The following is a 27169-nucleotide window of genomic DNA, read 5'->3' as shown; positions in this document are numbered from 1 at the left end:
ACTGTCACAGAGTTGATAGTTCTGGCAATCCATTTCCACCTGATTTCAGTTAAACCTCCCTCACGATTTTAGAGCAGACACATGATGTATCTTCATCTATTTACACAGCCTTAAGAACGTTCTGGGGCTGAGGTGCACATAGGCCACATGGACTCACAAACCATCTGGAACACCACCCAGCTTGTCAGATACTTTGGAACATGGTTTTAGACACACCAGCAATGTAAATGCATATAATAAATGTTGGTTGAAAGCCAATAGAGCACGAATAGAGTCCTACTCACATTCAGTTCCAGGCTCAAATGCAACACATTTCTGTTGATCTTCTCTCTCTCATTTGTATGAGCAAATGGGTTTGAGTGCCCCAATCTGCAATCCAAAACCCAAGTGTCTTCATCTTTGTTTGCCATATCCAAATTAGTCAGCTGTTCAGTGAAGTCATCCTTTAAAGCAGACTCTGCTGGAATGTGGAAGTGAAATGAAATGAAATGAAATCATTGTATACATCTGCAGAGAACCCCTGCACCTAGAAAGCTCTATCTGAATGAAATTCTGCTATACACCACCAAGAGCCTCACTTAAAGTTCTCCTGCTTGCTTAAAACAAACCAGAATGGCACACGTGAGCACACACTTGGACTTTTTTCAGTCAAAACCAATATTTTTGCACTTATTTTTGGAAGGAGTGATCTAGCCAGAAGAAATAAATGAGCTGCTTGTCTTTTCCACATACACAGACTCACAGGTAAGGTGCTTCAGCTTTTACCTCCTCTGCCAGGACCCTCTTACTTGCCCTCCTCAGTGTGCTTGGTAGACATTTCCAAGGTAGCATAAAATTAAGTTACAGAAGCTCTCCAGATTGATTAGCCTCCTTTGGGGATTCATTTGATTTTGTAATTACCTATCACTGTTTGCCCACCCCACTGAGCACTACCTCCAGTACTTCAAAGCTTGATGATGAGTTCATTCCACAGTCAGTCTGAATCAATTATTTTTAGCTGTTCCCTCAGTTTTGAGATGTCTGTTCTAGGTTAGGTACTGCTAAAGAGAAAAGTCCCATCTGGCAGTGAATTTTATCCATAATGTGGCTTCTCTAATAACTTTACTTGCTTCACAAGTGACAGAGAGCTGTAGGAAGAGGTCACATTGAGAGTGCTTCTTGAAGCAGCTGCTATTTCCCATAATCAACTGTGGCACAGTTAAGAACACTCAGCCCTGCCAAATGCTTTCTGGGCCACAGGAAAAAGAAGAACCTCCCTCAGCTGCAGAGATGCAGCTTTTGCTGAAAATCAATTCTATGCACTGCTGTGTTAACTGGTGGTAATTCTGCTGCTGGCAGACTTGGGAGAAGTCTGTAACCAATCCTCTATTCTCCACTTTCTCTTCCAATTCCTGCTAGCCGATGACCCCATTTTCCACCAACTACTCTTCGCCTGTACCCACAGTCAGCATACAACCACTTCTGTGCTGAAGGACCCATCAGCACCTGTGAACAGTGGAACATGAAAAGAGATCTCCTCCCTGGGTCGGTTGCCTCCTGCCTGGGGGTGCTGAAGGCCAGGCTGGATGAGGCCTTGAGCAGCTAAGCCTAGTTGAGAAGTGCCCCTGCCTATGGTGGGGAGGTTGGAATAGATGAGCTCCGAGGTCCCTTCCAACCTGAGCCACTCCATGAAATGTATAATGAATGTTTTTTAAATCTCTAAGTGTACATTTAAAATAAGTTCATCTAGTACACATAGAGATCCATTCTACCACAGGCTAAACTTAGGGACATTTAAAAGCTCTATGTTTATCCTTTAGCCAGTTTGAGTTGACAACATATTATTTTTTTTGTCTCTGAAAAAGAAAAGGCTTCCCAGAAGGTCCAACTGCTTGTCAAACTGTCTTCCAGGCTTTCAAGTTTATACCAGCTAGGTGGTGCCTCCTGTGATCACAGCCTGCAGGAAGCAGACTGCCCAAATACAGATTTGCTGCCATCTATTGTCACAGGGGAGTGGAGGACAGCAAAGCAAGTGCAGGAGTACTTCATGCTCCCTTAGCAAGTTTTAAGACTTTGCCAGTGTAAGCAAACAACTTTTATCTTGTTAAATTTACAGGTATGAGGGATCAAAACCTCCAGGGTACAGACAGAATCCTATCATCAGACATGACAATAAACAGCACATCCAGGATCCCCTAAACCCTGCGCATCTTATGCTGCACCTCTACAAGGTAAATATGCCTCTTGTTTGTATAAGTGACAAATCCTTGTCACACGAAGCCTTTTCAACACTTCACTCAGCCAGCAGGCATATTAGCTAGCACATAATGCAGTCCTGTGAAGTGCCCAGTGAGGAATCCACGGTTTTGCAGTTTTTGTGGGACACAGTGTAGTTCTCCCAGCAGTCTCTCTCTATAGAGAGCCTCTTTGTTCTCTCAGATGCCTTGAAAAAATAACTTTTGGGGTGGAAAGAAAAGAAAAATTGAAGTTTCTCAAACATTTTTTTCTGTTAGCTCAGGGAATTAGGCTGAGTCACAACCTACATCCCCCTGTGGGAAGATGGTTTGCTTAAGCACAACACAGTGAAGTATGAGCCCACTATTAACTATGTGTCTTTTTAAGCTTTTGTTTCCTGACCATTCTATATGTTAATCTTCTATTTGCACTCTCTTCTTTCTAGATCACTTTATTATATCATACCCCATAAAAATACAATGGTTGCTCTTTTTTGCTTGGCGACTCCCTTGTAATGTACAATTGTATTGCCTCTTGGGTTGGAATGTTATAAACATTCCTATATGTGAAGTAAAAGGAAAGAAAGCTTTATGTTAATTAGATCCTTGCGTTTACTGCTTGCCTCTTGGAAGAAGTCAAAAGAAGGCAAATGAAATTAAAATCTCTGAACACCACTCAGGACTCTCAGAATGCCAAGTTTTGTTGGCCTTTAAATTTCAGCAGGGGTTAAATCTGAGAAACAAAGCTCCAAAATAAATAATCAAGTAGATTTCTTCACCAAGTGGACCACAAAACTGAAACAATCCAAGTGGCAAAGTTGGTTATATAAAAGTATTGTTCTGACAGCAGAGCTGAACAGTGTGAACAGCAGAGCAACATTTAGAGTACTTAGAGTACTGCACCTTGGGGATGAAAAACTCAACATGAGCTGACAGTTGTCACTTGCAGCCCAGAAGGCATCTATGTCTTGGGCTGTATCAAAAGCAGTGTGACCAACAGGACAAGGGAGATGATTCTGCCCTTCTCTTCTGCTCTCATAAGACTCCACCTGGAGAACAATTGTGGTGCCCCAGAATAAGAGGGACACAGAACTGCTGGAGCAGGTCCAGAGGAGGGTCACAAAAATGATCAGAGGGCTGGACAACTCTCACAAGCTGTAAGAGTTGGGGCTGCTCAGCCTAGAGAAGAGAAGGTCATTTTCCAAAACCAGTATACAAGTTTCTTTCCTTACCTGAAGTAATTTCTAGGCAATCATAGTAGTTACCGTATCTGTTACAGATTGCACTCAAAGCTACTACAGAAAAACAAAGCATTCCTAATACAGGAATTGCTGCCTGCCACTTCAGGGAATCTGAGTGGCTCTTTCTATAACTGGTTACCTGGTCTTAGATCACTGGCTAAGGCCACAAAGAATGTGGAGGAAGAGATGGATTTTTAAATTCTTTACATCTCTTTTTTTTCTAGCAAAATTTGACCTTGCAAGCAACAGTCTTTAGAAACCTGTGGCTATGGCTGTAAACTCAATAAAGTAGCATATAGGAAACCCAGACAAAAAGCTTGAAAGCTAAAGCTCTTTCAGACAAAAATAAAAAAAACCACCAAGGAACACAGGCTGCAAGAGTCCTTGACCACAATGTCAGCAGGTTAAACAACTTGAAGAAGCTATTTAATGACTTAAAGTGTTTACATTACTCTTCTCATGTGCCTTTTAGAGTATTTCCCCTTCCCCACTGGTTTTCATTCTTCTGTTGACTATTAGAATGACAAAATCACCACAGGCTTGGTGGGCATCGAGTGACAAAGCCTGATACAGGTACTGAGATTGATTTTAAATGATCTACATCTTTTACAACACACTTTAAAGGGTCAAAACCTGCTAAAAGATGCTCTAGCATTGACAAATCTATTTGCAGGGATTGCTCAGGCCACTTCTACATTGCACAAATGCTATTACATAAAGTTTTTTTAGTATAAGCAATGAGGTTGGAATTAATGAAGTATGGATAGAAATGTGCAAAAGCACCAGGAGCAACAACTAAAAGAACAGCCTGTGGGAATAACAGGGACACTGCCAACAGCAAGAAAATTAATACTCTGATATTTATATCTAGACCACAGTGGATATGATCCAGCAGTGGAAAACTGCACTCTGATAATATGAGGGAGTCTGTGCTATTCCTCCTCCTCACTGAGGTTGCATGTGACATTCCTTTGCCTGCTATCCAACAGGAAGACACACAGCAGCCCGAAAGACACCGTGAAATCTGGAAACAAAAGTGATGGGCCTTGCTTAGCATCTGAGACAGACTAAATGCTTAGGACAATGTGGCAGAAGGATCACACCACACCAAATGATGATTTATGGGGGGGGGGGGGGGGGGGATATTTTTCTGATCCTTAGGGGATATCATAGAATCACAGAATGATCTGGGTTGGAAGAGACCTCCAAAGGTCATCCAGTCCAACCCTGCAGTCAGCAGGGACATCCTCAACCAGGTTGGGTTGCCCAGAGCCCTATCAAGCCTCACCTTGAGTATCTATAGGAATGGGGCCCAAACCACCTTCCCAGGCAACCTGTTCCAGTGTTCCACTACACTCACAGTGCAGAACTTGTTCCTAACATCCTTTTTTGACTCTTAGGGGATAAAACCCCTGTTTTGTTACCAGGCTAGAAGAACTCAAGAGAAATAGTGGGGATCTGACAGCTGGAGACTTTCAGGGCCTATCTGGGTGCATTCCTGTGTGACTTGAGCTAGATTCTATGGTCCTGCTCTGGCAGGGGAGTTGACTCGATGATCTTTTTGGGTCCCTTCCAACCCCTGACATCCTGTGATCCTGCAGTGTCTCCTGTACTCTATAACCCCATTAGCAAGTGGCCACACTGCTTTAACACACACATTTTCTTGAGTGCTGTGAATGGCCAGAGTCAACTTAGAGAAGCCACTTACATAAAGATCTGTGAGATCATTTTCTCCTGCAAGGTCCCACAAAAAATATTTGTTACACTTATTTTCTGCATCCATCTGGAAAGATCACAGGATGTTAGGGACTGGAAGGGATCGCCAGAGATATCAAGTCCAACCCCCATGCCAAAGGAGGTCCTGAGATGGAGTCATTAAAACTCCTAAGCTAATAGCACTAATATGAGCTTCCAGCCCAGAAGACCAATGGCTGCATCCAAGGCAGCATGGCCAGAGATGGAGAGAGGGGATCTTGCCACTCTGCTCTGGGGAGACCTCACCTGCAGTGCTGCATCCAGCTCTGGAGCCCTCAGCATAAGAAGGACATGGACCTGATGGAGCAGATCCAGAGGAGGCCCACAGAATGATATTTTTAATATAACAATTTGTGCTAGTTTGAAGCAAGCTGGAATGTTTTGGTAACAGAACTAGATAACGGGCAGTGAAATGAAAAACAATTGTGTCTACTTCTCTCACAGTTACGCTGAGAACTCTGGGAAGAAGAAGAAAACATTCTCCATTTTGTTTCTCACTCTTGCTTTTGCCTTAGACCTGGTCACATCTCATTAACCCTGCTCCTACTAACCTTGCTCCCTAACCTCTTGGCTGCACCTCTTTTCTTCCTGAGAACTGGGGTAAGGTTGAGAGGGCCGGGGGAGGTGTTGGGGTGGTTTAAAAGCCCCTCCTGGGGACTTAGGTTTCTGGGAGGGGAGTTGTGCTTTTATACTGTTTATCCTTTGTATATAACTGTATATAATTGTATATAACTGTATATATTGTAAATAGCTGCTTGTAAATTCTGCTAGCTGTAAATAAATTGCTTCATCTATATTCCCAGGGTCCGTCTGAGTTAGCTGGGGCAAATACAAAAGTGTGGGGGGGGCGGGGTAACCCCCAAACCATCACATTTTTAATTGGCGCCCAATTGATACCAACTCTGAACTTGACATTGACCTTGATTGGAAACACCGAGGTGAGCTGTTCTTAGCTCGGTGGGCCCATGACTCATCTGGACATCAAGGCAGAGATGGAACATACCGATGGGCTCGTGATAGGTCAATTGACTTGTCTATGGACGCTATCACCCAAGTCATCTATGACTGCGACATTTGTGCTGCTATTAAGCAGGCTAAGCGAATCAAACCCTTATGGTATGGTGATAGATGGTCAAAGTACAAGTATGGTGAAGCCTGGCAGATTGACTACATCACTTTACCTCGATCTCGTTCTGGCAAGCAGTATGTGCTAACGATGGTAGAAGCCAGCACTGGATGGTTGGAAACCTATCCAGTTCCACATGCTACTGCACGTAACACCATTGTTGGTTTGGAGAGACAGATCTTGTGGAGACATGGAACTCCAGAGAGAATTGAGTCAGACAATGGTACTCATTTCAAGAATAATCTTGTAAAAAACTGGGCCAAAGAGCATGGTATTGAATGGATCTATCACATACCCTACTATGCACCAGCTTCAGGGAAGATTGAACGCTACAATGGTTTGCTGAAAACCACCCTAAAGGCCATGGGGGGTGGAACTCTGAAAAACTGGGACAAACATTTAGCAGAAGCTACTTGGTTGGTAAATAGTAGAGGTTCAGTAAATAGAGCAGGACCTGCACAATCAGATTTGGTCCAAACAGTAGACGGTGATAAAGTTCCTGTTGTACGTGAGAAGAATCTGTTAGGGAAAACTGTTTGGGTATTTTCTCCTTCGGGCGAAGGGAAACCTGTCCGAGGGGTGGTAACTGCTGAAGGTCCTGGTCATACATACTGGGTAATGCAGGAGAATGGTGAAATCCAGTGTATTCCACAGAGAAATCTAACTTTAGCTGAGAGAGTTTAAATTCAAGCTGTTAGGAGTTTTCTGTTCTAGGTAACATCGGCGCCCAACACTGAGAGAATCTACGATAGAATCTACAGTACGTGAGCACGAACCCAACATCACCTGGGAGTCCCTGTTCTGAGCTTTTGAATCACCTACATCTGATTGAAGTGTGAACTGAACTTGTATATATTGTTTTAGTGTAAATATTGGTTTAGATTAGATTGGATAATTCTCAGCGATACTTTGAGCGAAGTAGACAAGGGGTGGATTGTGCTAGTTTGAAGCAAGCTGGAATGTTTTGGTAACAGAACTAGATAACGGGCAGTGAAATGAAAAACAATTGTGTCTACTTCTCTCACAGTTACGCTGAGAACTCTGGGAAGAAGAAGAAAACATTCTCCATTTTGTTTCTCACTCTTGCTTTTGCCTTAGACCTGGTCACATCTCATTAACCCTGCTCCTACTAACCTTGCTCCCTAACCTCTTGGCTGCACCTCTTTTCTTCCTGAGAACTGGGGTAAGGTTGAGAGGGCCGGGGGAGGTGTTGGGGTGGTTTAAAAGCCCCTCCTGGGGACTTAGGTTTCTGGGAGGGGAGTTGTGCTTTTATACTGTTTATCCTTTGTATATAACTGTATATAATTGTATATAACTGTATATATTGTAAATAGCTGCTTGTAAATTCTGCTAGCTGTAAATAAATTGCTTCATCTATATTCCCAGGGTCCGTCTGAGTTAGCTGGGGCAAATACAAAAGTGTGGGGGGGGCGGGGTAACCCCCAAACCATCACACAATTCTTTTGTTATAACTCAGCATTTTTTCCCCAACCTGTTTCTCAGAAGCAGGTGAACAATTTCAGCCTCAGTTTAAGATCAGCACACAAAAGATATAATTTTATCAGAAATTACTAAAGTTTGATTAATCCATAAGAACTGGAAGTATAACTGGCAGAGAGCAGTAACACTTTGGTGGCAGTCTAGTCTCTAACAATACTTCATACATATTAGTTAATAAAATATAACCTCACATGCTTTCATTCTAATGTGGAAGCTGCCCTATCCCTCCTACAGACAGTCCTAAATTCAAACCTGCACCAATCTATTAAGTTGCAGCTTTGCTCCTCAGTAGATACTCCCATAAGCAATGATTAAGAATAGTGAAGGAATGAACAGGTACTAAATGTGGATTTTAGCTTCATGTTTCCCTGGGAGGTGAGAGCAGAAACTGTCCAGTGAAGAAAGACACAGAATTAATTATAATAATCACAGAATGGGCTAGGCTGAAAGAGACATCCAAAGATCATCCAATGCAGCCCCTCTGCAGTCCCCAGGGACATCCTCCACTGTAGCAGGTTGCCCAGAGCCCTATCAAGCCTCATCTTGAACATCTCCAGGGATAATGAAATGTTTCTGTTAAGTATGAAATATGTACAAACAAAACAAAGATCTCTCTTTGTCCTAATCAGGTAACCTGAGAGACTCTTACAGGTGGAAGGATTTAACCTATGCATCCATCTAAAAGTTTGTGCTTGGCAGTGCACTTAATGCTAAACAACACAGGACACAAGAACTTAGAAAGAGGCAAGATATTTCAGACAAGATAATCACGGGATCCTAGGATGTTAGGGGTTGGAAGTGACCTCTGGAGATCTTCCAGTCTAATCCCCCTGCCAGAGCAGGACCAGGGAATCTAGCACAGGTTGCACAGGAACCTGTCCAGACAGGGCCGTAAAGTGTTCATAGAAGAAGACTCCACAACTTCCCTGGGCAGCCTGTTCCAGTGCTCTGGGACCCTTACAGTCAAGAAGTTCTTCTCATGTTGAAGTGGAACTTCCTGTGCTGCAGTATCCAACTAGTGCCCTTGTCCTAGCCTAGGGCACAAGTGAGCAGAGGCTGCCCCTTCCTGATCCCAGCCCTCAGATACTTATAGACATTGGTCAGATCCCCTCTCAGCCTTCTTTCCAGACTCTCAGCCCCAGGGCTCTCAGCTTTTCCTCATCAGGCAGCGCTCCAGTCCCTTCAACATCCTCATAGCCCTCCCTTGGACTCTCTCCAGTAGATCCCTGTCCCTCTTGAACTGCAGAGCCCAGAACTGGATGTAATATTCCAGATGAGGCCTCACTAGAGCAGAGTTACTCAGCTACTGACTGAAACAGAGAAGAATATAAAAAAATATTTTTAATAGGCAATTTATATTTAACATTTTTATTAAGGAAGGACTCACATTATTTGTCCCCAGACAAACACTGAAAATTCTCAAAGTATCTGAGGTACAAGGAGCCAGAGTTGTAAGTGGAAGTAAAGGAGAGAGAAAAGGGGCAGTGACAGTATTTGAGCCAGTCAAGACGCCAAGGAGAGAGACAAAGCAGAGAAAAAAATAAATGGAGGAGTTGGCTGAAAGCTGAGCAGGGTCAGGGATTAAGATGAAAGGAGGAGAGGGAAAGCTACAGGACAACAGAGAGCGAAAGAAAGGTGATGGAGATTTAGGAGAAGAAACAGACTGTGAAAGGATTCCAATTAAGAAGATTTTAATGTACCACAAGTACAATTCAGAAAGATTTTCTTGGCAAACTATATAATCAAAAAGCTTAAACAGCTGCACTTAGCTGAGAGAGCAGATTCCTTAGGACAGAAGCAGTAAAAAAATAACCCTGATGTTAAGACTTTGCCTGTCAACACATTTAAGCACATGAGCACTGAACGTGTACAAGTGGAAGGGCAATCAGCCTGTCACTTACCTGCCAACAGAAGGTGTCATAAATTAGCAGGTGAAAGGCTGTGCTCAAGAGCAGTAAAAACTACAGCTGTGCAATTGCAGGATCAGACAGCTCAGAGTCATTCAGCAATCTCTACACACTTGTGTAAAAGCAGACAGATTCATATTCACAGCTAATGATAGAGGCAGCAAAGAAGCCAGTCTGACACCTACAATTATTCCATAATTCGCCTCCCAAAGATCTACTGCTCCACTGTTTCCCATCCTGTAACAGGGAGATACCTCTTTGTCCTGCTTAACCATGATGGGAACAGAAAGCAAGCACTGAGCAGCTCTTTGCAACAGTCAAACGCTCAGCAGATAGGAGCTGACAGAAAGAGATTATGTGGGTTCACAGTCTTTAAAGCTTGGCAGCAGTACACCCAGTGCCTTCACTGAGTCCTGAGGAAGCTGAGCTGCTCTACATCACACAAGCTTTCAAAAGCTCCAGCTGGCTAGTTTCTAATGCAGCTATCCCTGAAGGGCTTCCACAAGCCCATGTAAACCCCTAAGCTATGCTACTGAATCTGTATCACAGTGGTGTTGGGAACACTATCCAATGTCCTCACAGGCACAGACTTAAAGTGACTTAAGTCTCTGTATAGTGACTACAGTCTCAGGAAAATTGGATGACTGAGCAAAGGGAACTGATCACCAACTGTTGCAAAACTGAGTTTTCACATATGTTCAAGTCCCACCACCAGCAAAAAGGATTCTAGACAGGGTTTTTTCTTATGCTAGCAGTCAGCTCTCAATTAACCACGTGTGTAGGGAGTGACAGGGCTAGGGGGAATGGAGCGAAGCTGGAGATGGGTAGGTTCAGGCTGGACGTGAGGAGGAAGTTCTTCACCATGAGAGTGGTGAGAGCCTGGAATGGGTTGCCCAGGGAGGTGGTTGAGGCTTTGTCCCTGGAGCTGTTTAAGGCCAGGCTGGATGTGACTCTGGCCAGCCTGCTCTAGGGTAGGGTGTCCCTGCCTATGGCAGTGGGGGTGGAACTAGATGATCCTCATGGTCCCTTCCAACCCTGACTGATTCTATGATTCTTTACTGTGGCACTCTGTGATTCACAAATGGGCTTCAAGTGATCCCAGAAGCTGTCTGGAAATCAGTGCAGCCACATGTCTAGAGCACTGGGACATGTTTCAGCCAGCACTAGTACCTGAATCTCAGCTGTGGCACTGGTATTGCTTTGCACTCTTCTTAAAATGATCTGTTGGTTGGACTCAATGACCTTAGAGATCTTTTCTGAGGCAAACACTTCTATGATTCCATAACTGGAGGAACTGTTGGGGTAATGAAAAAGAAGGGAATGAAAGAACAGTACAGTGGAGGAAGTCTCAGAAGCCCTCAGAAGAGGACTTCTAGCTCTTCTAGAACAGCTGCCTTTCAACACCACTCATTTCCTTTATCCTATAGAAGGCTCAATAAAGCATTAGTTAATTATAGCAGTCTTGAAACTGCTGATCAGGAGCAATGCAGAGAAGAGACAGAACTTTATATCAATAGTTACCACCTACATTTCTTTTTAAATACAGTCTGCATTTATCCATATTTTAACAAGTCTCTGCTGAAATACCAAGCAACACTTCACAGCCTCAGCTCTGACACATCTACATGATAAAACCAGTCAAGTTTGGGGACATCTTTTCCTATTTTTGTTAAGTGTTAATTTGGAAAGCCTTTTTTTCCCCAGGCTTAGACAATCAGTGATGCACTAACATCTGCAAGACGCTACCTGCATGTTGAATAACACTTGCACCTTAAGAGGACTGTACAAACCAGCAGAAGCAGCCACAAGTCCCTGAACCTTAGCAAGGCTTAGAATCATAGAATCAGCCAGGTTGGAAGAGACCTCCAAGATCATCCAGTCCAACCTAGCACCCAGCCCTATCCAGTCAACTAGACCATGGCACTAAGTGCCTCATCCAGGCTTTTCTTGAACACCTCCAGGGATGGTGACTCCACCACCTCCCTGGGCAGCCCATTCCAATAGCAAATCACTCTCTCTGGCAAGAACTTCCTCCTAACATCCAGCTTATACCTCCCCAGGCACACCTTGAGATTGTGTCCCCCTGTTCTGTTGCTGGTTGCCTGGGAGAAGAGACTGACTCCACCTGACTACAGCCTCCCTTCAGGTAGCTGTAGACAGCAATGAGGTCTGCCCTGAGACTTCTCTTCTTCAGGTTAAACACCCCCAGTTCCCTCAGCCTCTCCTCACAGGGCTGTGCTCCAGGCCTCTCACCAGCTTCATCACCCTTCTCTGGAAAGGTTCCAGTACCTCAATATCTCTCTTGAATTGAGGGGCTGAGAACTGGACACAATAACTTGAACTGGGCACATCTTGCTTGAACCCAAAGACTTGTATGAGGACACAAAAGCAAACACTCCTCCTTATATAACCTGGCCCTTTTCATTGGCCTCAGTCAGTCCTGGCAGCAGAAAACAAAGCCTTAGGTGTCTAAGTACCTAACAAGTAGTCTGCTTAATTCACTTGAAAGTATTTCTGTCATTCCATTAGTTTTTTGAACTGTTCCATGCAGTCCTATTACATTACTGAGAAGAACAAAATAAACCAAATGGGCTGCATTCTTCTGAAAATTCAAAGTCCAATGAAAATGTGGCTCATTAGCCAAATGGATTTTTGTCAGATGAAGGTTTCCACTGGCATGCTAATGAAGCAGATAGAAATACCAGCTATTACTGCAAGCCAGCAACCTCCAGGCTGCCACTCTTGCATTTAGTTTAAAAATAAAATTACAGCTTAGCAGAATTTAATTCTGGAAAGCATCCCTATTTAAATCCATCCTAAGCACATCGCTGCTGTCAGCCCTGCTGCATGGCAAGCACCGCTCTTGCAAAGGGTCATTTTCTCTCTTAAGGCGCAGTGATAAGATGCAGCATGCTAAAGAATACCCCTGCATGAACCTGCCAGCAGAATGCTATTGCTCACATGTCTCATTCACACTTCATAATTCTTTCATCTTCAATGTGTAGATGTCAAAGGAACCAAGGGAGAGGCAACACTTCCTTTTCTTTTTGTTGCTCATGGTTCTGTTGTGGCAGTAAACCTGTTAACCAGATTCATAGAATGGTTTGGGTTGGCAGAGACCTCCAAAGGGCAACTAGTCCAGCCCTCACCACTCAGGAAAGAATTTTTTCCTCATGTCCAGTCTAAACCTCCCCTGGCACAACTTCAACCCATTTCCTCTTGTCCTATTGTGGGTTACTTGGGAGAAGAGACCAACACCAGCCTCACTCCAACCTCCTCTCAGGTGGCTGTAGAGAGTATGATGAGATTCTGGACCAAAAAGCAGATTTGTTTTTAAATCACTTTTTTCCCCTAAAGGAATAAACCGAATTTTGATTAATTTGGATTCATGAATATTAACCACACTGCTGCAGTAAAAGCTGTCACATCATTCACAATACAGTTATTGGTATTAATTGCCTAAGTGAATGTTACTCAAAATGTTGCTGAAAAGAATGTTAGACTGGATCTCAGGAAGAAGTTCTTCAGTAGGAGGGTGGTGAGACTCTGGCATAGGCTGCCCAAGGAGGCTGTGGCTGCCTCCTGCCTGGGGGTGTTGAAGACCAGGCTGGATGAGGCCTCAAGCAGCTGAGTCTATCTGAGAGGTGTCCCTGCTCATTGTGAGGAGGTTGGAAGAGATTATCTCTGAGGTCCCTTCAACCTCATCCATTCTATGACTTTATGATACTGCAGTCCATAAAGGTGTGCATTATTCATAGTCATATGTGCCAGCTCTGTATCTGTGCCTCAATCCCAGGGCATCTAGACCTGTCCCTTCTGCACACTTTGGCATCCATTCCAAAGATCTCATGGAACAAGTAACAGTAATTCAGCATTCCTTCTATTCTTCTGTGAAATTATCTCACAGAGTACTGAAACAAGTGGCAGAGAAAATATCTTGTAAACAAGCAGAGTAGGAGCATTCTTCTTTCAAAAGGTACAGAGAGAAAAGCAGAAGCCACATGAAGGAGAAACGTGAAAGGAACCCAGCAGGGTGCTGAAGGACCTGTGGGAGCGTAGGGAGGCAGAGTGGTGAGTAAGAAAGCAAAGCAGTATGCAGCACAGCTGATTCATGAACACATTACCAAGGGGATGGGTGGAAACATTGCCATGAGTATGCAAAGCCATGGCTGTGTAAATATGAGTATCATTAGGTGTTGTTTTCAGCAGCTAAAGCTGCTCAGGCAGACCTGAATTCCAAGCCACCTTTGATTTGTCCCTCTGGAACACTCAACTGGCAGCCACATTTGCACATTTAACACCAGTTCTGACAAAGGTTCCACACAAGAGAACCCAACCCTCTCATGACAGACCTGCAACTTACTTTGCAAAACTAATTGAACTTCCCTTTGTGCTCTGGCTCATTGACCATCCACTTATTAATGTCCCAAGTCATGTCACAGCCTTGTTTATAGCCTAAAAACTCCTTTGAGCCTCTAGTCACACCTAAGCCACATGAAGAAAGCTTGAGGTCCCTGCTCTGGGCCACAAGGGTGGGATGACTGCAGCTCACTGGGGTGAGGGAAGCTGTGTAACACCAGCCTTGCTGAGAAGGCTTTGATAGAGGTATGAAGTGGTGCAGGCAAATCTCAGCAACTATAACTAGGCAAGAATTATCTAAGCTCAAGCTACTCACTGAACTGTTTGAACATCCATCCAGTGAGTCCCATAAACCAAACTGGAAAAACAGTGGGTTGCAAGCATGGTGCAGGTGTGCAACACAAGCACATCCTACACAACTGCTCACACAAAAGCACAAACTGAAATACAATTACAGAGGGGACATAAACTAGGTCTTGAAAGTAAACAGGTATGGACAGAAATACCATGGAAGACAGGAAATTATAAACCAAACCAAACCATGAAATAATTTAATCTGAAAAATCCCAGGATGTCTTGGATTTAAACCCCCCAACATTTCATTTTGGAGCCCATAGAGAAGAAAGTAATCTTGCTGGACTTTCACTATGGCAAAGGTATCTCCTTAATATCTTATCAAGTTCATGTCATCCTGGAAATATGGAATAGCTTCAAACTATAACCTTTGAAAAAAGCCTCTAAACTTTCCTTTCCTACTGACCACCAAAACCTGAATGGAATGTAAGCAAATCTTTCATATGGGTTGCTAACTGATACAGTTTTAATGTTATTCAGCACTAATGAATCACAGAACATTAGGGGTTGGAAGGGACCTCCAACACAACCAAACAGAGCCTGGCACCTTCACCTTGACACCAAACCCCTCAGACATTTCTAGATGCTCATCAGCTCTCCTCTCAGCCTTCTTTTCTCCAGACTAAACAGCCCCAGGCCTCTCAGTCTTTCCTCACAGCAGAGATGTTGAAGTGCCACAATCATCCTGGTAGCTCTGCATTGGACTCTCCCCAGCAGTTCCCTATCTCTCTGGAACTGGGGAGCCCAAAACTGGACACAGTATTGCAGGTGTGGTCTCAGCAGAGCAGAACAGAGGAGGAGAACCTCCCTAGACCTTGCCGGCCACACTCTTCTTGATGCAGCCCAGGATGCCATTGGCTCTCTTGGCCATAAGGGCACATTGCTGTCCATGCAGAACTTGCTGTCCGCCAGCACTCCAGGGCCTTTCTCCATGGAGCTGCTTTCCAGCCAGATGACCTCTAGTCTCTACTGGTGCCTACTGTTATTGCTGCCCAGGTGGAGGTCTCTGCCCAGCTCTGCAGCTTTCCCTGCTCTTGTTGGATGGCAGCACAGTCTGACAGGGTGTCAGCCACCTCTCGACTTTGGTACCATCAGCAAACTTGCTGGGGGTCCAACTCAATCCTCTCATCCAGGTCACTGATGAAGACACAAAACACAACTGAGAAGGATTAGACAAGCATTCAAATGCCTGACGAGATGAAAAATACAGCTTTTTGGGCTCATTAATCTTGGCCTCTTTTGCTAATCCACTGACTGGAGAAAAAACCTCAAGACAGATTAAAACTGTCAAACCAAGCAACAAAATTAGATTTTTTTTTTTTCACTATTACTCAGAAAAACACAGGAAAAATACTGAAATTAAATATTGCCTCAGAGTTTACAAATCAAATGAGAAGATAGAAGACTGAAGGCTCAAAAGTAAGAGATTGCTGCAAAAAGCACAGAAGGATCTGCTAACATCTTCCCTTCCAGCTTTGGATGACAAACACCTTTCATTTTTGTATAATTAAGTATAATTGACATAAATAAGTGCACAAGTGGAATACAAATTAATCACAAGGAAAAAAGGTGCAAAGTGTTTCTGGGAGCTGGTATGGTGGTCTTTGTGAATCACAGAATCAGACAAGGTTAGAAGGGACCACTAGGACCATCTAGTTCCAATTCCCCTACCATGGGCAAGAACACCTCACACTACATCAGGCTGTCTTAGAGCCTCATCCAGCCTGGCCTTAAAAATCTCCAGGGATGAGGCTTCCATCACCTCCCTGGGCAATCTGTTCCAGTGTCTCACCACCCTCATGGTGAAGAGCTTCTTCCTTAAGATCTAATCTCAATCTGCCCTCCTCTAGATTGGAGCTATTTCCCTCAGTCCTATCATTGCCTGACACCTTAAAAAGTCCCTCCCCAGCTTTCCTGTAGGCCCCTGTCAGATACTGGAAGGCCACAATAAGGTCACCTTGGAGCCTTCTCCTCTCCATACACAACAGCCCAAACTCCCACAGTCTCTCCTCACAGGAGAGGTGCTCCAGCCCTCTGACTGTCCTCACGGCCCTTCTCTAGACATGTTCCAGCACATCCATATCCCTCTCATAATAGGGGCTCCAGATCTGGGCACAGTACTCCACATGTGGTCTCACCAATGTGGAGTAGATGGGGAGGATCACTTCCCTCACCCTGCTGGCCACACTTCTCTTCATGCAGCCCAGGATCTGGTTGGGTTTCTGCACTGCAAAAGCACACTGATGCCTCATATTGAGCTTCTTGTCCACTAGTACCCCCAAGTCCTTCTCCTCAGGGCTGCTCTCAAGCCAGTCATTGCCCAGCTTATGTTGGTACTTGGGATTGCCTCGACCCAATATTGTGCCAATATTTAAAAGGACACTTTCCTGTGTCCATGAATAAGCTCCTGTAGTGAAATAATACTAAAATCATTTGGTCCATGTCCCACAAAGGAGAGGAAATCAGGGGCACAGAAACACCAGAAATAAATACTTGAGTCCTATACACTGTGCCCTGCAACATCTTTCTCTCTAACCTGGAGAGATATGGATCCAGTGGATAAGGAATTGATCAGATGATCACATCCGAAGGGTAGTGGTCAATGGCTCCATGTCCAGTGGGGATGGGTGACAAGTGGTGTCCCTCAAGGGTCTGCACTGTGACCAGTGCTGTTCCCTATCTTCAGCAGTGATACTGACAGATTGAGGCACCCTCAGAAAGTCTGCAGGTGACACCAAGCTGAATGGTGCTGTTGATCAGTCTGAAGAACAGGATGGATGCCATCAGAGGCATGTGGATAGGCTGGAGAGGTGGCTGAGGAGAATCTTATCAGGGTCAGTAAGGTCCTGCACCTAGGTTGGGGCTACCCTAGGTATCAGTCCAGGCTAGGGGATGATGAGATTGAGAGCAGCTCTGCAGAAAAGGACTTGGGGGGCTGAGAGATGAGAAACTCAACATGAGTCAACAGTGTGAGCTTGCAGTCCCGCAGACCAACGGCAGCCTGGGCTGCATCAAAAGCAGTGTGGTAAGCAGATGTAGAGAGAAGATTCTGCCCCTCTGCTCTGGAGTGCTGCATCCAGCTCTGGTTCTTTACCATGAGGGTGCTGGAACACTGCAACAAGTTGCCCTGGGAGGTAGTTGAGGTCCCATCCCTGGAGATATTTTAAGTCAGCCTCCACAAGGCTCTGAGCAACCTCATCTAGTGGAGGATGTTTCTGATCACTTCAGGGCAACCACCTGGATGGATGACCTTTGGAGGTCCCTTCCAACCCAATCCATTCTATGATCCAACAATTTTTCCAGCAGTTGCCCCATATAGTTTGGGCTTACTGCTCCTAACCAATACTCCTCATTTAATATCTTATCCTCAGGAAAACTCTGCAGCTTTTAGACAAGCCTGCCTTTGTGTCTATAGTGTTGTTTCTCCGGATATGGAAACCAAGCTGTTTGTTATAAATGCACTGAAAATATGAATAAAGAAACCCTGGACACGAGGTGAGCATGACTAATATCTCAGGTCACACAGAAGCACCTGGCAATTAGCAGATAATAACAGCTGTGTGCTAGGAACAGGATGGGAACTGAGGCTGTGCCCCTGCAGCTGGCAGAGCCTCCTGGGGCTGTCAGGGCTGCTAGCCTGGCTGCTGAAAAAGTGGAAGTGTTAGGGGTAAAAGGAAATGGGGGGAAAAACACAACTAAACAGCTGTAGCTTCTCTGCAACTTCTTCCTCAAAAATAACTAGAAAGTTCCTAGATTCCATAGGTTGTGATCACTGAGGACTAGTTCAGAGACTCAACATTCTAAAATGTTCCATGTGCCACTTCAATGTAACAGCAAACCTCAGGGGAAAAAAAGAGCATTTTTCATTTCAACACTTCCAAAAGAAATGTGGGAGAAAAGAATGTCACAAAGCAGCAGAACCTTTGCTGGATAGGACACTACAAGTACACAGAGAAAGTCACTAAAGTGAGGGCCTGAATGGTTTCTATTCCCTTCCTTATTTGCCTCTTGTTATGTCACTCAGCCTTTAAAATTCAGCTTGCAAAACACATCCCACACTTTCTGACTTTTCTCTGTCCTATTTTCACCTCACTGATTCCAGCAGTGTAATACACAACCCTGAAGACGTCTTTTGACTGTGCGCTGGAAAATCGCAAACACTTGGAGTGAAATCTAAATGTAAGGGGAGTCAGAATCTAATCCCAAGGAAAAATTCCTCTGACAAACACAATTAAATCCATCATTAAAGCACTAAGTGCAGCATTTTAATGCTATGACTCCTAAACAATACTCACTGCTTAAAAGTATTACTTAGCTGTATAGACTTATAAAGGAGTAAATACCATTCAAAATTGTTTACTAATACAGTGTTCCACAGACACAACTTCTGCCTTGACTCATCCTCACAGCATAGCTTTTATAATGCTTTTTTTTTCCTAGAGAATCATAGAATCAACCAGGCTGGAAGAGACCTCCAAGATCATCCAGTCCAACCTAGCACCCAGCCCTAGCCAGTCAACTAGACCATGGCACTAAGTGCCTCATCCAGGCTTTTCTTGAACACCTCCAGGGATGGTGACTCCACCACCTCCCTGGCCAGCCCATTCCAATTCCAATCACTCTCTCTGAGAAGAACTTCCTCCTAAAATCCAGCCTAGACCTCCCTCAGCACAACTTGAGACTGTGTCCTGTTGCTGGTTGCCTGGGAGAAAAGACCAACCCCCACCTGACTACAGCCTCCCTTCAGGTAGTTGTAGACAGCAATGAGGTCTGCCCTGAGCCTCTTCTCCAGGCTAAACACCAACAAGTCCCTCAGCCTCTCCTCACAGGGTTTGTTCTCCAGGCTTCTCACCAGTTTCATCACCCTTCTCTGCACACATTCCAGTATCTCAACATCTCTCTTGAATTGAGATGCAGACTTATTATTTTTTTCCACCACTTCTATAAGTTGGATTTGGTGCAAAGTCAATTTTGCAGACACAGAATACCCAAGAGCAGTTATTCTAGCTTTCAATCAATCCTATACAGACTTTTAATTTATACTTACAGAGGGAAACACTTGGATTTGATCTCGGCTTATGTATCATCTTGATCCAACAAGCAGAAATCTCAGCTCAACATTTGCTATCAACTTAAGTGGCCAACAGCATTCCTACAGATTCAATAAATGACAATTCCCACATGATGTCACTATTTTATGCCCAAGCCTTCTTTTTATACTGCTGAAAAAAAAGGAGGGAGGCCATTTCATGACAGTGACCCAAACTGACTGCACAAGCTGTAAGCCAGCCTGAACGTTTCAGCCTCTTCCCCTTCCCACGACACAGAGAATCGTTAATCTATGACCAACAGAAAACATTAAGCTGGCTCTAGTTTCCCATTCCAGTTTCACTCACTTGGTTTCCCCTGACTGATTACCTTTGACTGCAGAGTCACATGTTAGAGAGAGAGATGAAAATATAACTGTTGCTGAAGTCTGCCGTGCTGAGAAGTTAGCTAAAACAGCAGCTCTGTGCTTGCAGCAGTTAGCAAGGCCAGGCTTCAGGATGGCTTTTTACTCAGAGGCTTTGCCTTGAACTTCCAGGCTTCTCCACATTCATTTCAAACTGTCACAACTCAACTGTTCCAGTGAAGCATTGCCTTACGTTGTTTGGCTCCTGTGGCAAATATTTTGGCTTCACTGGGAAGAAGTACTGAAGATGTCAGCAGACTGAACAGACAATGTGCAATGATGTACTTGAAGGAAACTGTAGCAGACTCCTCTGCTCTGCCCTGGTGAGGCCACATCTGGAATATTGTGTCCAGTTCTGGGCCACTCAAAGGACGTCAAGGAACTGCTTGAGAGAGTCCAGCACAGAGGCACAGAGCTGCTGCAGGCAGTGGAACATCTCCTGTGAGGACGTGATGAGGGAGCTGGGGCTTGGAGCAGAGGAGCCTGAGGGCTGCCCTCATTGCTGCTGCTAAAGATGTGCAGGGCAGTGTGGGCAGAACACAGCCAGGCTCTGCTCAGGGATGGCCAAGGACAGAGCAAGGGGCACTGGGGGCAAGCCAGAGCAGAGGAGGTGCCACGGGAACAGGAGGGAAAACTTTTTGCCTGTGAGGGTGATGGACTATCTTGACATTTCTACTCCACCAGAGTGAGTAGAACAGACTTTTCCTAGGGCTCTGGGCTGTCTTTTATTTGTAAGTGAGGCAAAGCCATTTTGTGGCTAAACTTTTCCAATTTTTCTGATTCTCCTAAATGAATTATCTGCCTATAAGCATCCTTGTGAAGATTTTCCTGACCAAATTTGAACCCAAATTTAACTAATTAGTATATAGTTGTGGGCAGGGCTTTCCAGAAATAAAATTAACAACATGTTTTATAATTCCTGCCTCGTTAACTGCCCCAACTAAATCAGTCTTACTCCCTGTGCTTCAGAAAAATCAGCATTGGGAGAGATCTCAGAAAATACTGCCTCCATTTTAGTCAGAAAGAGTCTTTAGGTAACAGAAGTCCCACAGGATATTAGAGACACATCAGAGTTTTAGATGAGATAAAAAAGAAACAAGTCTGAAATAGAAATTAATCTATTGACAACGCTGAGACAGCAATGGAATTTTGCAGAGAGGATCATCCACAGGAAAAACAAAGTCATGATTGTTACCATACAAGTGTGCCCAGAACAGAATGACACTGGTTCTACTAAAACACTCTCATAATGAAGCTTAGAAACCTGAGGTGCTCAGGAGCTTGCTCTTTGTTTAGAAAAGCTGTGATAGGCTCTTCCAGGTTGGAAAACCATGAAAAATCATCAGTTAAATAACTGATAAATGAAGGAGAGGAACTGGTGCCAAGTGACATGGTGAAGACCAAAGCATTTAACATCTTCCTCACCCTTGGTCTTTACATGTAAAAACTGCCTTCAGGAATCCCAGGCTCCTGAGATCAGAGAGAAGCTCTGGAGCAAGGAAGACATAAGTCCTCCTTGATGGGGGAGGACTAGGTTAGGTGGCATTTAAGCAGACTGGATGTACATAATTCCATGGGGCCAAACAGATTGCATTCACACATGCCGTGGGAACTGGCTGTTGTCATGATGAGGTCACTCCTTTATTATCTTTGAGTGGTCATGGAAACAGATAGAGATTCCTGAAGACTGGAAGAAAGCAGATGTCACTCTGATCTTCAAGAGGAAAAACCCAAGGAATTACAGGCCAGTCACTCACACTTCAGTCTCTGGGAAGGTGATGGAGAAAATCCTCCTGGGAAGCAAGTTCAAACACTTGAAGGACAAGAAGGTTGACTGGGAGTAGTCAGCATCGATTTACAAAGGGGAAATAATGCTTGATGGACCTCAGTGCCCTGTACAACAAGGGGAGAGCAGTGCATGTTGTTAACCTTTACCCAGGAAGGCCTCTGGCACTGTCTTCTGTAACATCGTCCTGATCAAGCTGACAAAGCATAGCTTGGGTAAATTGACAGTGAGATGGATTAGAGGGATTAGAGCCTGGCTGAAGGAGCAGGCCCAGGCTGTTGTGATGAGTGGCACTAACTCCTGTTGAAACTAGTGCTTGAAACTGGGCAACAAAGGAGTGGTGCTTGCCAGGACTCAACACTGGAGCCAGCACTGTTCACCATCTTCATTACTGACCCAGACAATGGGACAGAATGGACTCTAAAGTTTGTTAATGAGACAAAACTGGGGAGTGATTGATCCACCAGGGAACCTCTACATGCTGGAGGGATAGGCTGACAGGAACCTATCCCTGTTCAAGGCAAAGTACACATTCTTGCACCTGGGGAAGAATAACCCCAGGTACCAGTTCATGGTCTAGTTGACTGGATAGGGCTGGTGGATAGGTTGGACTGGATGATCTTGGAGGTTTCTTCCAACCTGGTTGATTCTATGGTTCTATGATTCTATGCTAGGGTAGGTAGCTGGAAAGTAGCTTTGCAGAAAAGGACCTTGAGGTTCCTTGCATTAATAACCCCAAAGGCTAACAGCATCATGAGCAGAAACAACCATGTATGAAACTCCATTTGCACACTGAACATTGTGCTGTGTGAGAGTGCCCAAGCACTGCTACGGCTTACCTGCTCAGCTTGTGCAGTCAGCATCCCTGGACACAGTCAAAACCCTGTTGCACTCGGTCTGGGCAACCTGCTCTAGGCAAGCCTGCTTGAGCAGAAGGCTGGGCTAGATGATCTCAAGCAGTCCCTTCCAACGTAACCGATTCTGAGCTTCTCTTGATTAATTCCCTCTTTTATGCAATTCTGCTCTCGCCCAGGTCACATAACCCTTAGCTCCTTTACAGTGCACTCCTTCAAAGCTCATGCACTCTGAGTAAGCTGCCTTCAGTGAAGCACCACACTCAGGGACACTACTTTCATGTGAATTACCTGTGAGAAACTGTGCCTCATGCTCTCATGTGATCTAGATGCAGACTTCCTCCACGAGGTGCATGCTTGCGGTGGACAGCACACTACAGCCCTTTTAAAATGTAAATCAGCAATGCTCTGAACCACTTCAATTACAGAAGATATTTATAAACCCTTCCCTTCCTTATAAAAAGGAACATCAAAAACAACCTAATACCAGCTGTCTCCTGTTAGAAGAGCCTTCAAACAGAGTTTTGTTTACACGAAACTTCATTTTCCAAAACCATGGCTCAGGAACACACCATAAGGGCTCGTTAGCAAGTTTCTCTTCACTTACTTTGTACCTTTTCAGCATAAAGAGTTGGGGAAGTCAGGAAAAGGCAAAATGAAACTCAACAGTAACTTTATATATTATTTTTGCAACCTTCATTAAGGATCAAGGTTCAAACACTGTCTCTATGCCCTTTTTCAATTACAAGTCTTCTAGCACTACGATAAATGCGTTTTTGGTTAGTGATGATACACTCAAAACAAAGTCAAACCTAAGGCTTTCTCACATGGATACTTCAACTTGCTACTCTAATGCTGGAAATCTAAACATGCAGAGCTGGGAGTATGGAACTGCTAGATTTGTAGAATCAAGGGTATTCTAGTTTAGGTAAGTAGTAAGATATGGTTTGACATCAAACAGGAATAAACCAAGGACAAATGGGAAAACACAGGTTTAACTGTCAGAAAACTGCTCCTCCAGCAAGTGAAGTACCAAAATAAAAATATCTTTAAAATATTTGTGCTCTTCAATCCCAGAAAAAAGTTTGAAGCCTAAAATACAAGGATCTATGGTTTTAGACCAGTTTAAGAATACTACTTATTCCAGTGTTTCTCCAAATCACAGTAAAGAGCCCTTTATAATGTGAAGTAGAAACATTGCCATAGACTCGTCATAGAATAACTCAGGTTGGAAGGGACCTTATAGATCATCTACTTCAACCTCCCCACCATAGGCAGGGACACCTCACAACTAGACTCAGCTGCTCAAGACCTCAAGTCATAAAATCTTAGAATGGTTGGGTTGGAAGTGACCTTCAAAGGTCATCCAGTCCAACCCCTTGCATTCAGCAGGGACATCCTCCACTAGAGCAGGTTGCTCACAGCCTTGTCCAGCTTCACCTTGAATATCTCCAGCAATGGGGCCTGAACTACCTCTCTGGACAACCTGTTGCAGTGCTCCAGCACCCTCACGGTGCAGAACTTGTTCCTCACATCCAATCTCAAGTCTGCTCTGCTCCCATTTAAATTATTGCCCTTGTCCTGTCTCTGCAGGCCTTTGCAAACAGTTCCTCTGCAGCCTTCTTGTAGCCCCTTCAGGGACTGGCAGGCTGCTATTAGCTTTGCCTGGAGCCTCCTCTTCCCCAGCCTGAACACCCCCAGTTCCCTCAGCCTGTCCTTATAGCAGAGGTGTTCCATCTCCCTGATCATTTTCATGTCCCTCCTCTGGACCATCAGGTCCATGTCCTTCCTGTGTTGAGGTCTCCACAGTTGGACACAGGACTCCAGGTGAGGTCTCAGCAGAGCAGGAGAATCCCCCCTCTCCATCCCTGGTCACATTCCTTTTGATGCGGCCCAGGCTGCCCTTAGCCTTCTGGGCTGCAAGTCCACAGTGATGGAAGTACTTTTACTACATTTTGAGACTGCCAAATGGATCTGCCAGAGATAGCCATTAGCATCTGGTATGTTTGCAGCTGGCAGTGCATCATTTGTGGCAACCACACAAGTCTGCCAGAATGCTCATTTTCCATGCTTTCTAGTGGAAAGTGAGATGCTGCCATAAAAGTCTTGTTGGCAGTAGCAAGCATCTATCTAATAAGCAGCAGGGATAGGTACAGCTACAATGATGTCCAGAATTATGACAAAGATTAAGACTTTTAAACCAAAACTTTTTACCTTATCTTTTTTTTTCTCTCCCTCTCGTGTCTTCCTTGCATCTCCAAAATTCCCTATGGTATAGCACACTGCTTCATCCATCCTCAGTAAGACTGTCAGCTTTATAGATATTGTGTGCACTCTAAAGGTTACAGAACCTTTTGCACATTTTCCCACAGAAAGGAATCCTCTCATCTCTAATCTGCCACCCTCCACTCATTTTCTGATTCCCTATTCCTGTTCTCTACCCAGCCTGCTAGAGTTCCCTTTCCTCAGCTGTCCACACTCCAGTGTTCTTCCCACTTCACTAATTAATAGCACACAGTTAAAAGTGATCTGACTCAAACTATCAAAAAGCAATAAAAATACCAAAGCTTTTCCAGACAAAATGAGGGATAGTGAGAAAGGAGACCTTGGCTAGGAGAAGGGAGCAAATAGACCTGTCCATTTCAGTGCCTTCCATTCTATCTGATGTCAGTTTCAGTCTCTCTACAGTTCTGCTAACTTTGCATTTCTTTGCTAGTTGGATATATTTTTTCCCACAACTACTAGATAACCAAAAAGCATCAATCTTCATTGGCTGGGAGAGCAGAGGAACACGATTCTTCCCACTTGTCTCTTTCTGCTTTCACCATTCCACCTTCTTAGTTTTTTTTTCCACAGCAACAGTAAGATAGAATCACAGAATGGTCTGAGTTGGAATGAACCCTCAATACTTATCCAGTCCAAACCCCCTGCAGTCAGCAGGGACATCTCCCACTAGAGTAGGTTGCCCAGAGCCCTCTGGAGCCTCACCTTGAATATTTCCAGGGATAAGGCCCCAACCACCTCCCTGGGCAACCTGTTGCAGTGTTCCAGCACCCTCATGGTGCAGAACTTGTTCCTAACATCCAATTTAAATCTGCCCTGCTCTAGTTTGAGGCCACTGCCCCTATTCCTATCACTGCAGGCCTTTGTAAATAGTCTCTCTCCATCCTTCCCGGAGGCCTCCCTTCAGACACTGGAAGGCCACTGTTAGGTCTCCCCAAGCCTTCTCCAGGCTGAAGATGGAAAGCAGACAGAATGGTGAATGACCCATCTCAGTCTCATCCTGACTCAAAGCACATTCACCAGTCACTGCCCTGGAATGTCTTGGTTGACTTGCCCCAAGTCAGAGAGTCTATGTCATAAACCAGAGATTTTTGGTTTGAAGTTCACTGCTCTGAATCAAATTGACTTCAGTAAGAGCTAAACCCACCACTAATCTTCCTCCTCTTTTGGACAGTCCTTAGTAAAGCAGCACAGCAGTGTCATCTCAGGCTGAGTCAGTAACACCTCTGAAAATTATCTCCCTATTTTTTTCTACCAGTGTGAACAACTTGAGAGAGAAGCAGAGAGAGGAATCAAAAAGTCTCTGAAAATCCTTCCCAGAGGCAGATTTTCAGATACACTGAGGACCACTTCAAAAGCAAGCTCAGCTTCTCCACATCTATAAAAGCATACTGTATTTTGTGTGAGAGTAGAAAGAAAGAACTTCCTCTACACAGATGCAAGAATTACACTTCTGAGAATTTCTGGCTTCAAACTAAAGCAGAGCAGACTTAGATTGGATGTAAGGAACAAAGTTCTTTGCTATGAGGGTGCTGGAACACTGCAACAGGTTTCCCAGGGAGGTGGTTGGGGCCCTACCCTTGAGATATTCAAAGTGAGGCTCAACAGGGCTCTGGGCAACCTGATCTAGTGGAGGATGTCTCTGCTGACTGCCGAGGGGGTTGGACTGGACAACCTTTGGAGGTCACTTCCAACCCAGACCATTCTGTGATTTAATAATTGTCTTTATGAGGAGTTTTAGTGGTCAGACTTTTGGTTTTGCTGTTTGAAGCAGGTTAGTTTATTTCTTGAAAGCCTTATTCCAAAGCTTTTCCTTGGAAATGTGATAATTCAAGTGAAACTATGACCTGCAAGTACAGGAATGTGAACTCCAAGTCCCACTTTTAGAGAAAACTGCTAAATAATTGTTATTGCACTATAAATGCTTCCCAGTAAACTACTAACTTGCTGAGACAAGAGCTGTGGCTTGTTCCCAAGCCCAGCAGTTGCACTTCAAGAGGAAGACACAGAAATCCATGCTTTCAGGTGAGCTACAGATAAAGCTTTGCATAATGAAATAAATGATGAGATCTGTGCCACCAAGATCTGCTGGGAAGAAACTGATATTGCAAAAAAGTGGAAGAACAGAAATCAAAGCACCCTCTGCTTTAGCTAAACATTTTAAACAGCTAACAGGATAGATTCCAACTACACAGAGAGTGAAGAAGATTTAAGACAACTGGACAAGAGAATTAAAATGACATGTAGAACTGTCCAATGAGTCCAATTCGTTAAAGTAACACATTAAGGTATTTTAACCCAAATTAAGAAATATTCCAAGTCCAAAGCCAGACAGGTAA

At 44.3% G+C, this 27169-nt stretch overlaps 1 protein-coding gene across 2 annotated transcripts in view; it reads right to left on the bottom strand.

Annotated features, from left to right (window-relative positions):
- Window positions 1-27169, bottom strand: part of LOC135177589 (formin-1-like) — an 83576-nt gene that overhangs the window by 42228 nt on the left and 14179 nt on the right. Inside the window, exon 3 of one of the 2 annotated variants that reach the window (XM_064147795.1) lies at window positions 285-460. In XM_064147795.1, the coding sequence (XP_064003865.1) occupies window positions 285-460 (176 nt within the window). Of the gene's footprint in view, window positions 1-15; window positions 461-27169 lie in introns of those variants that run through there. The other variant, XM_064147786.1, reaches the window with a different exon arrangement.

Source organism: Pogoniulus pusillus, chromosome 1, assembly GCF_015220805.1.
Source record: "Pogoniulus pusillus isolate bPogPus1 chromosome 1, bPogPus1.pri, whole genome shotgun sequence".
Classification (NCBI taxonomy): domain Eukaryota; kingdom Metazoa; phylum Chordata; class Aves; order Piciformes; family Lybiidae; genus Pogoniulus; species Pogoniulus pusillus.
This window is presented reverse-complemented; position numbering and strand designations above follow the sequence as displayed.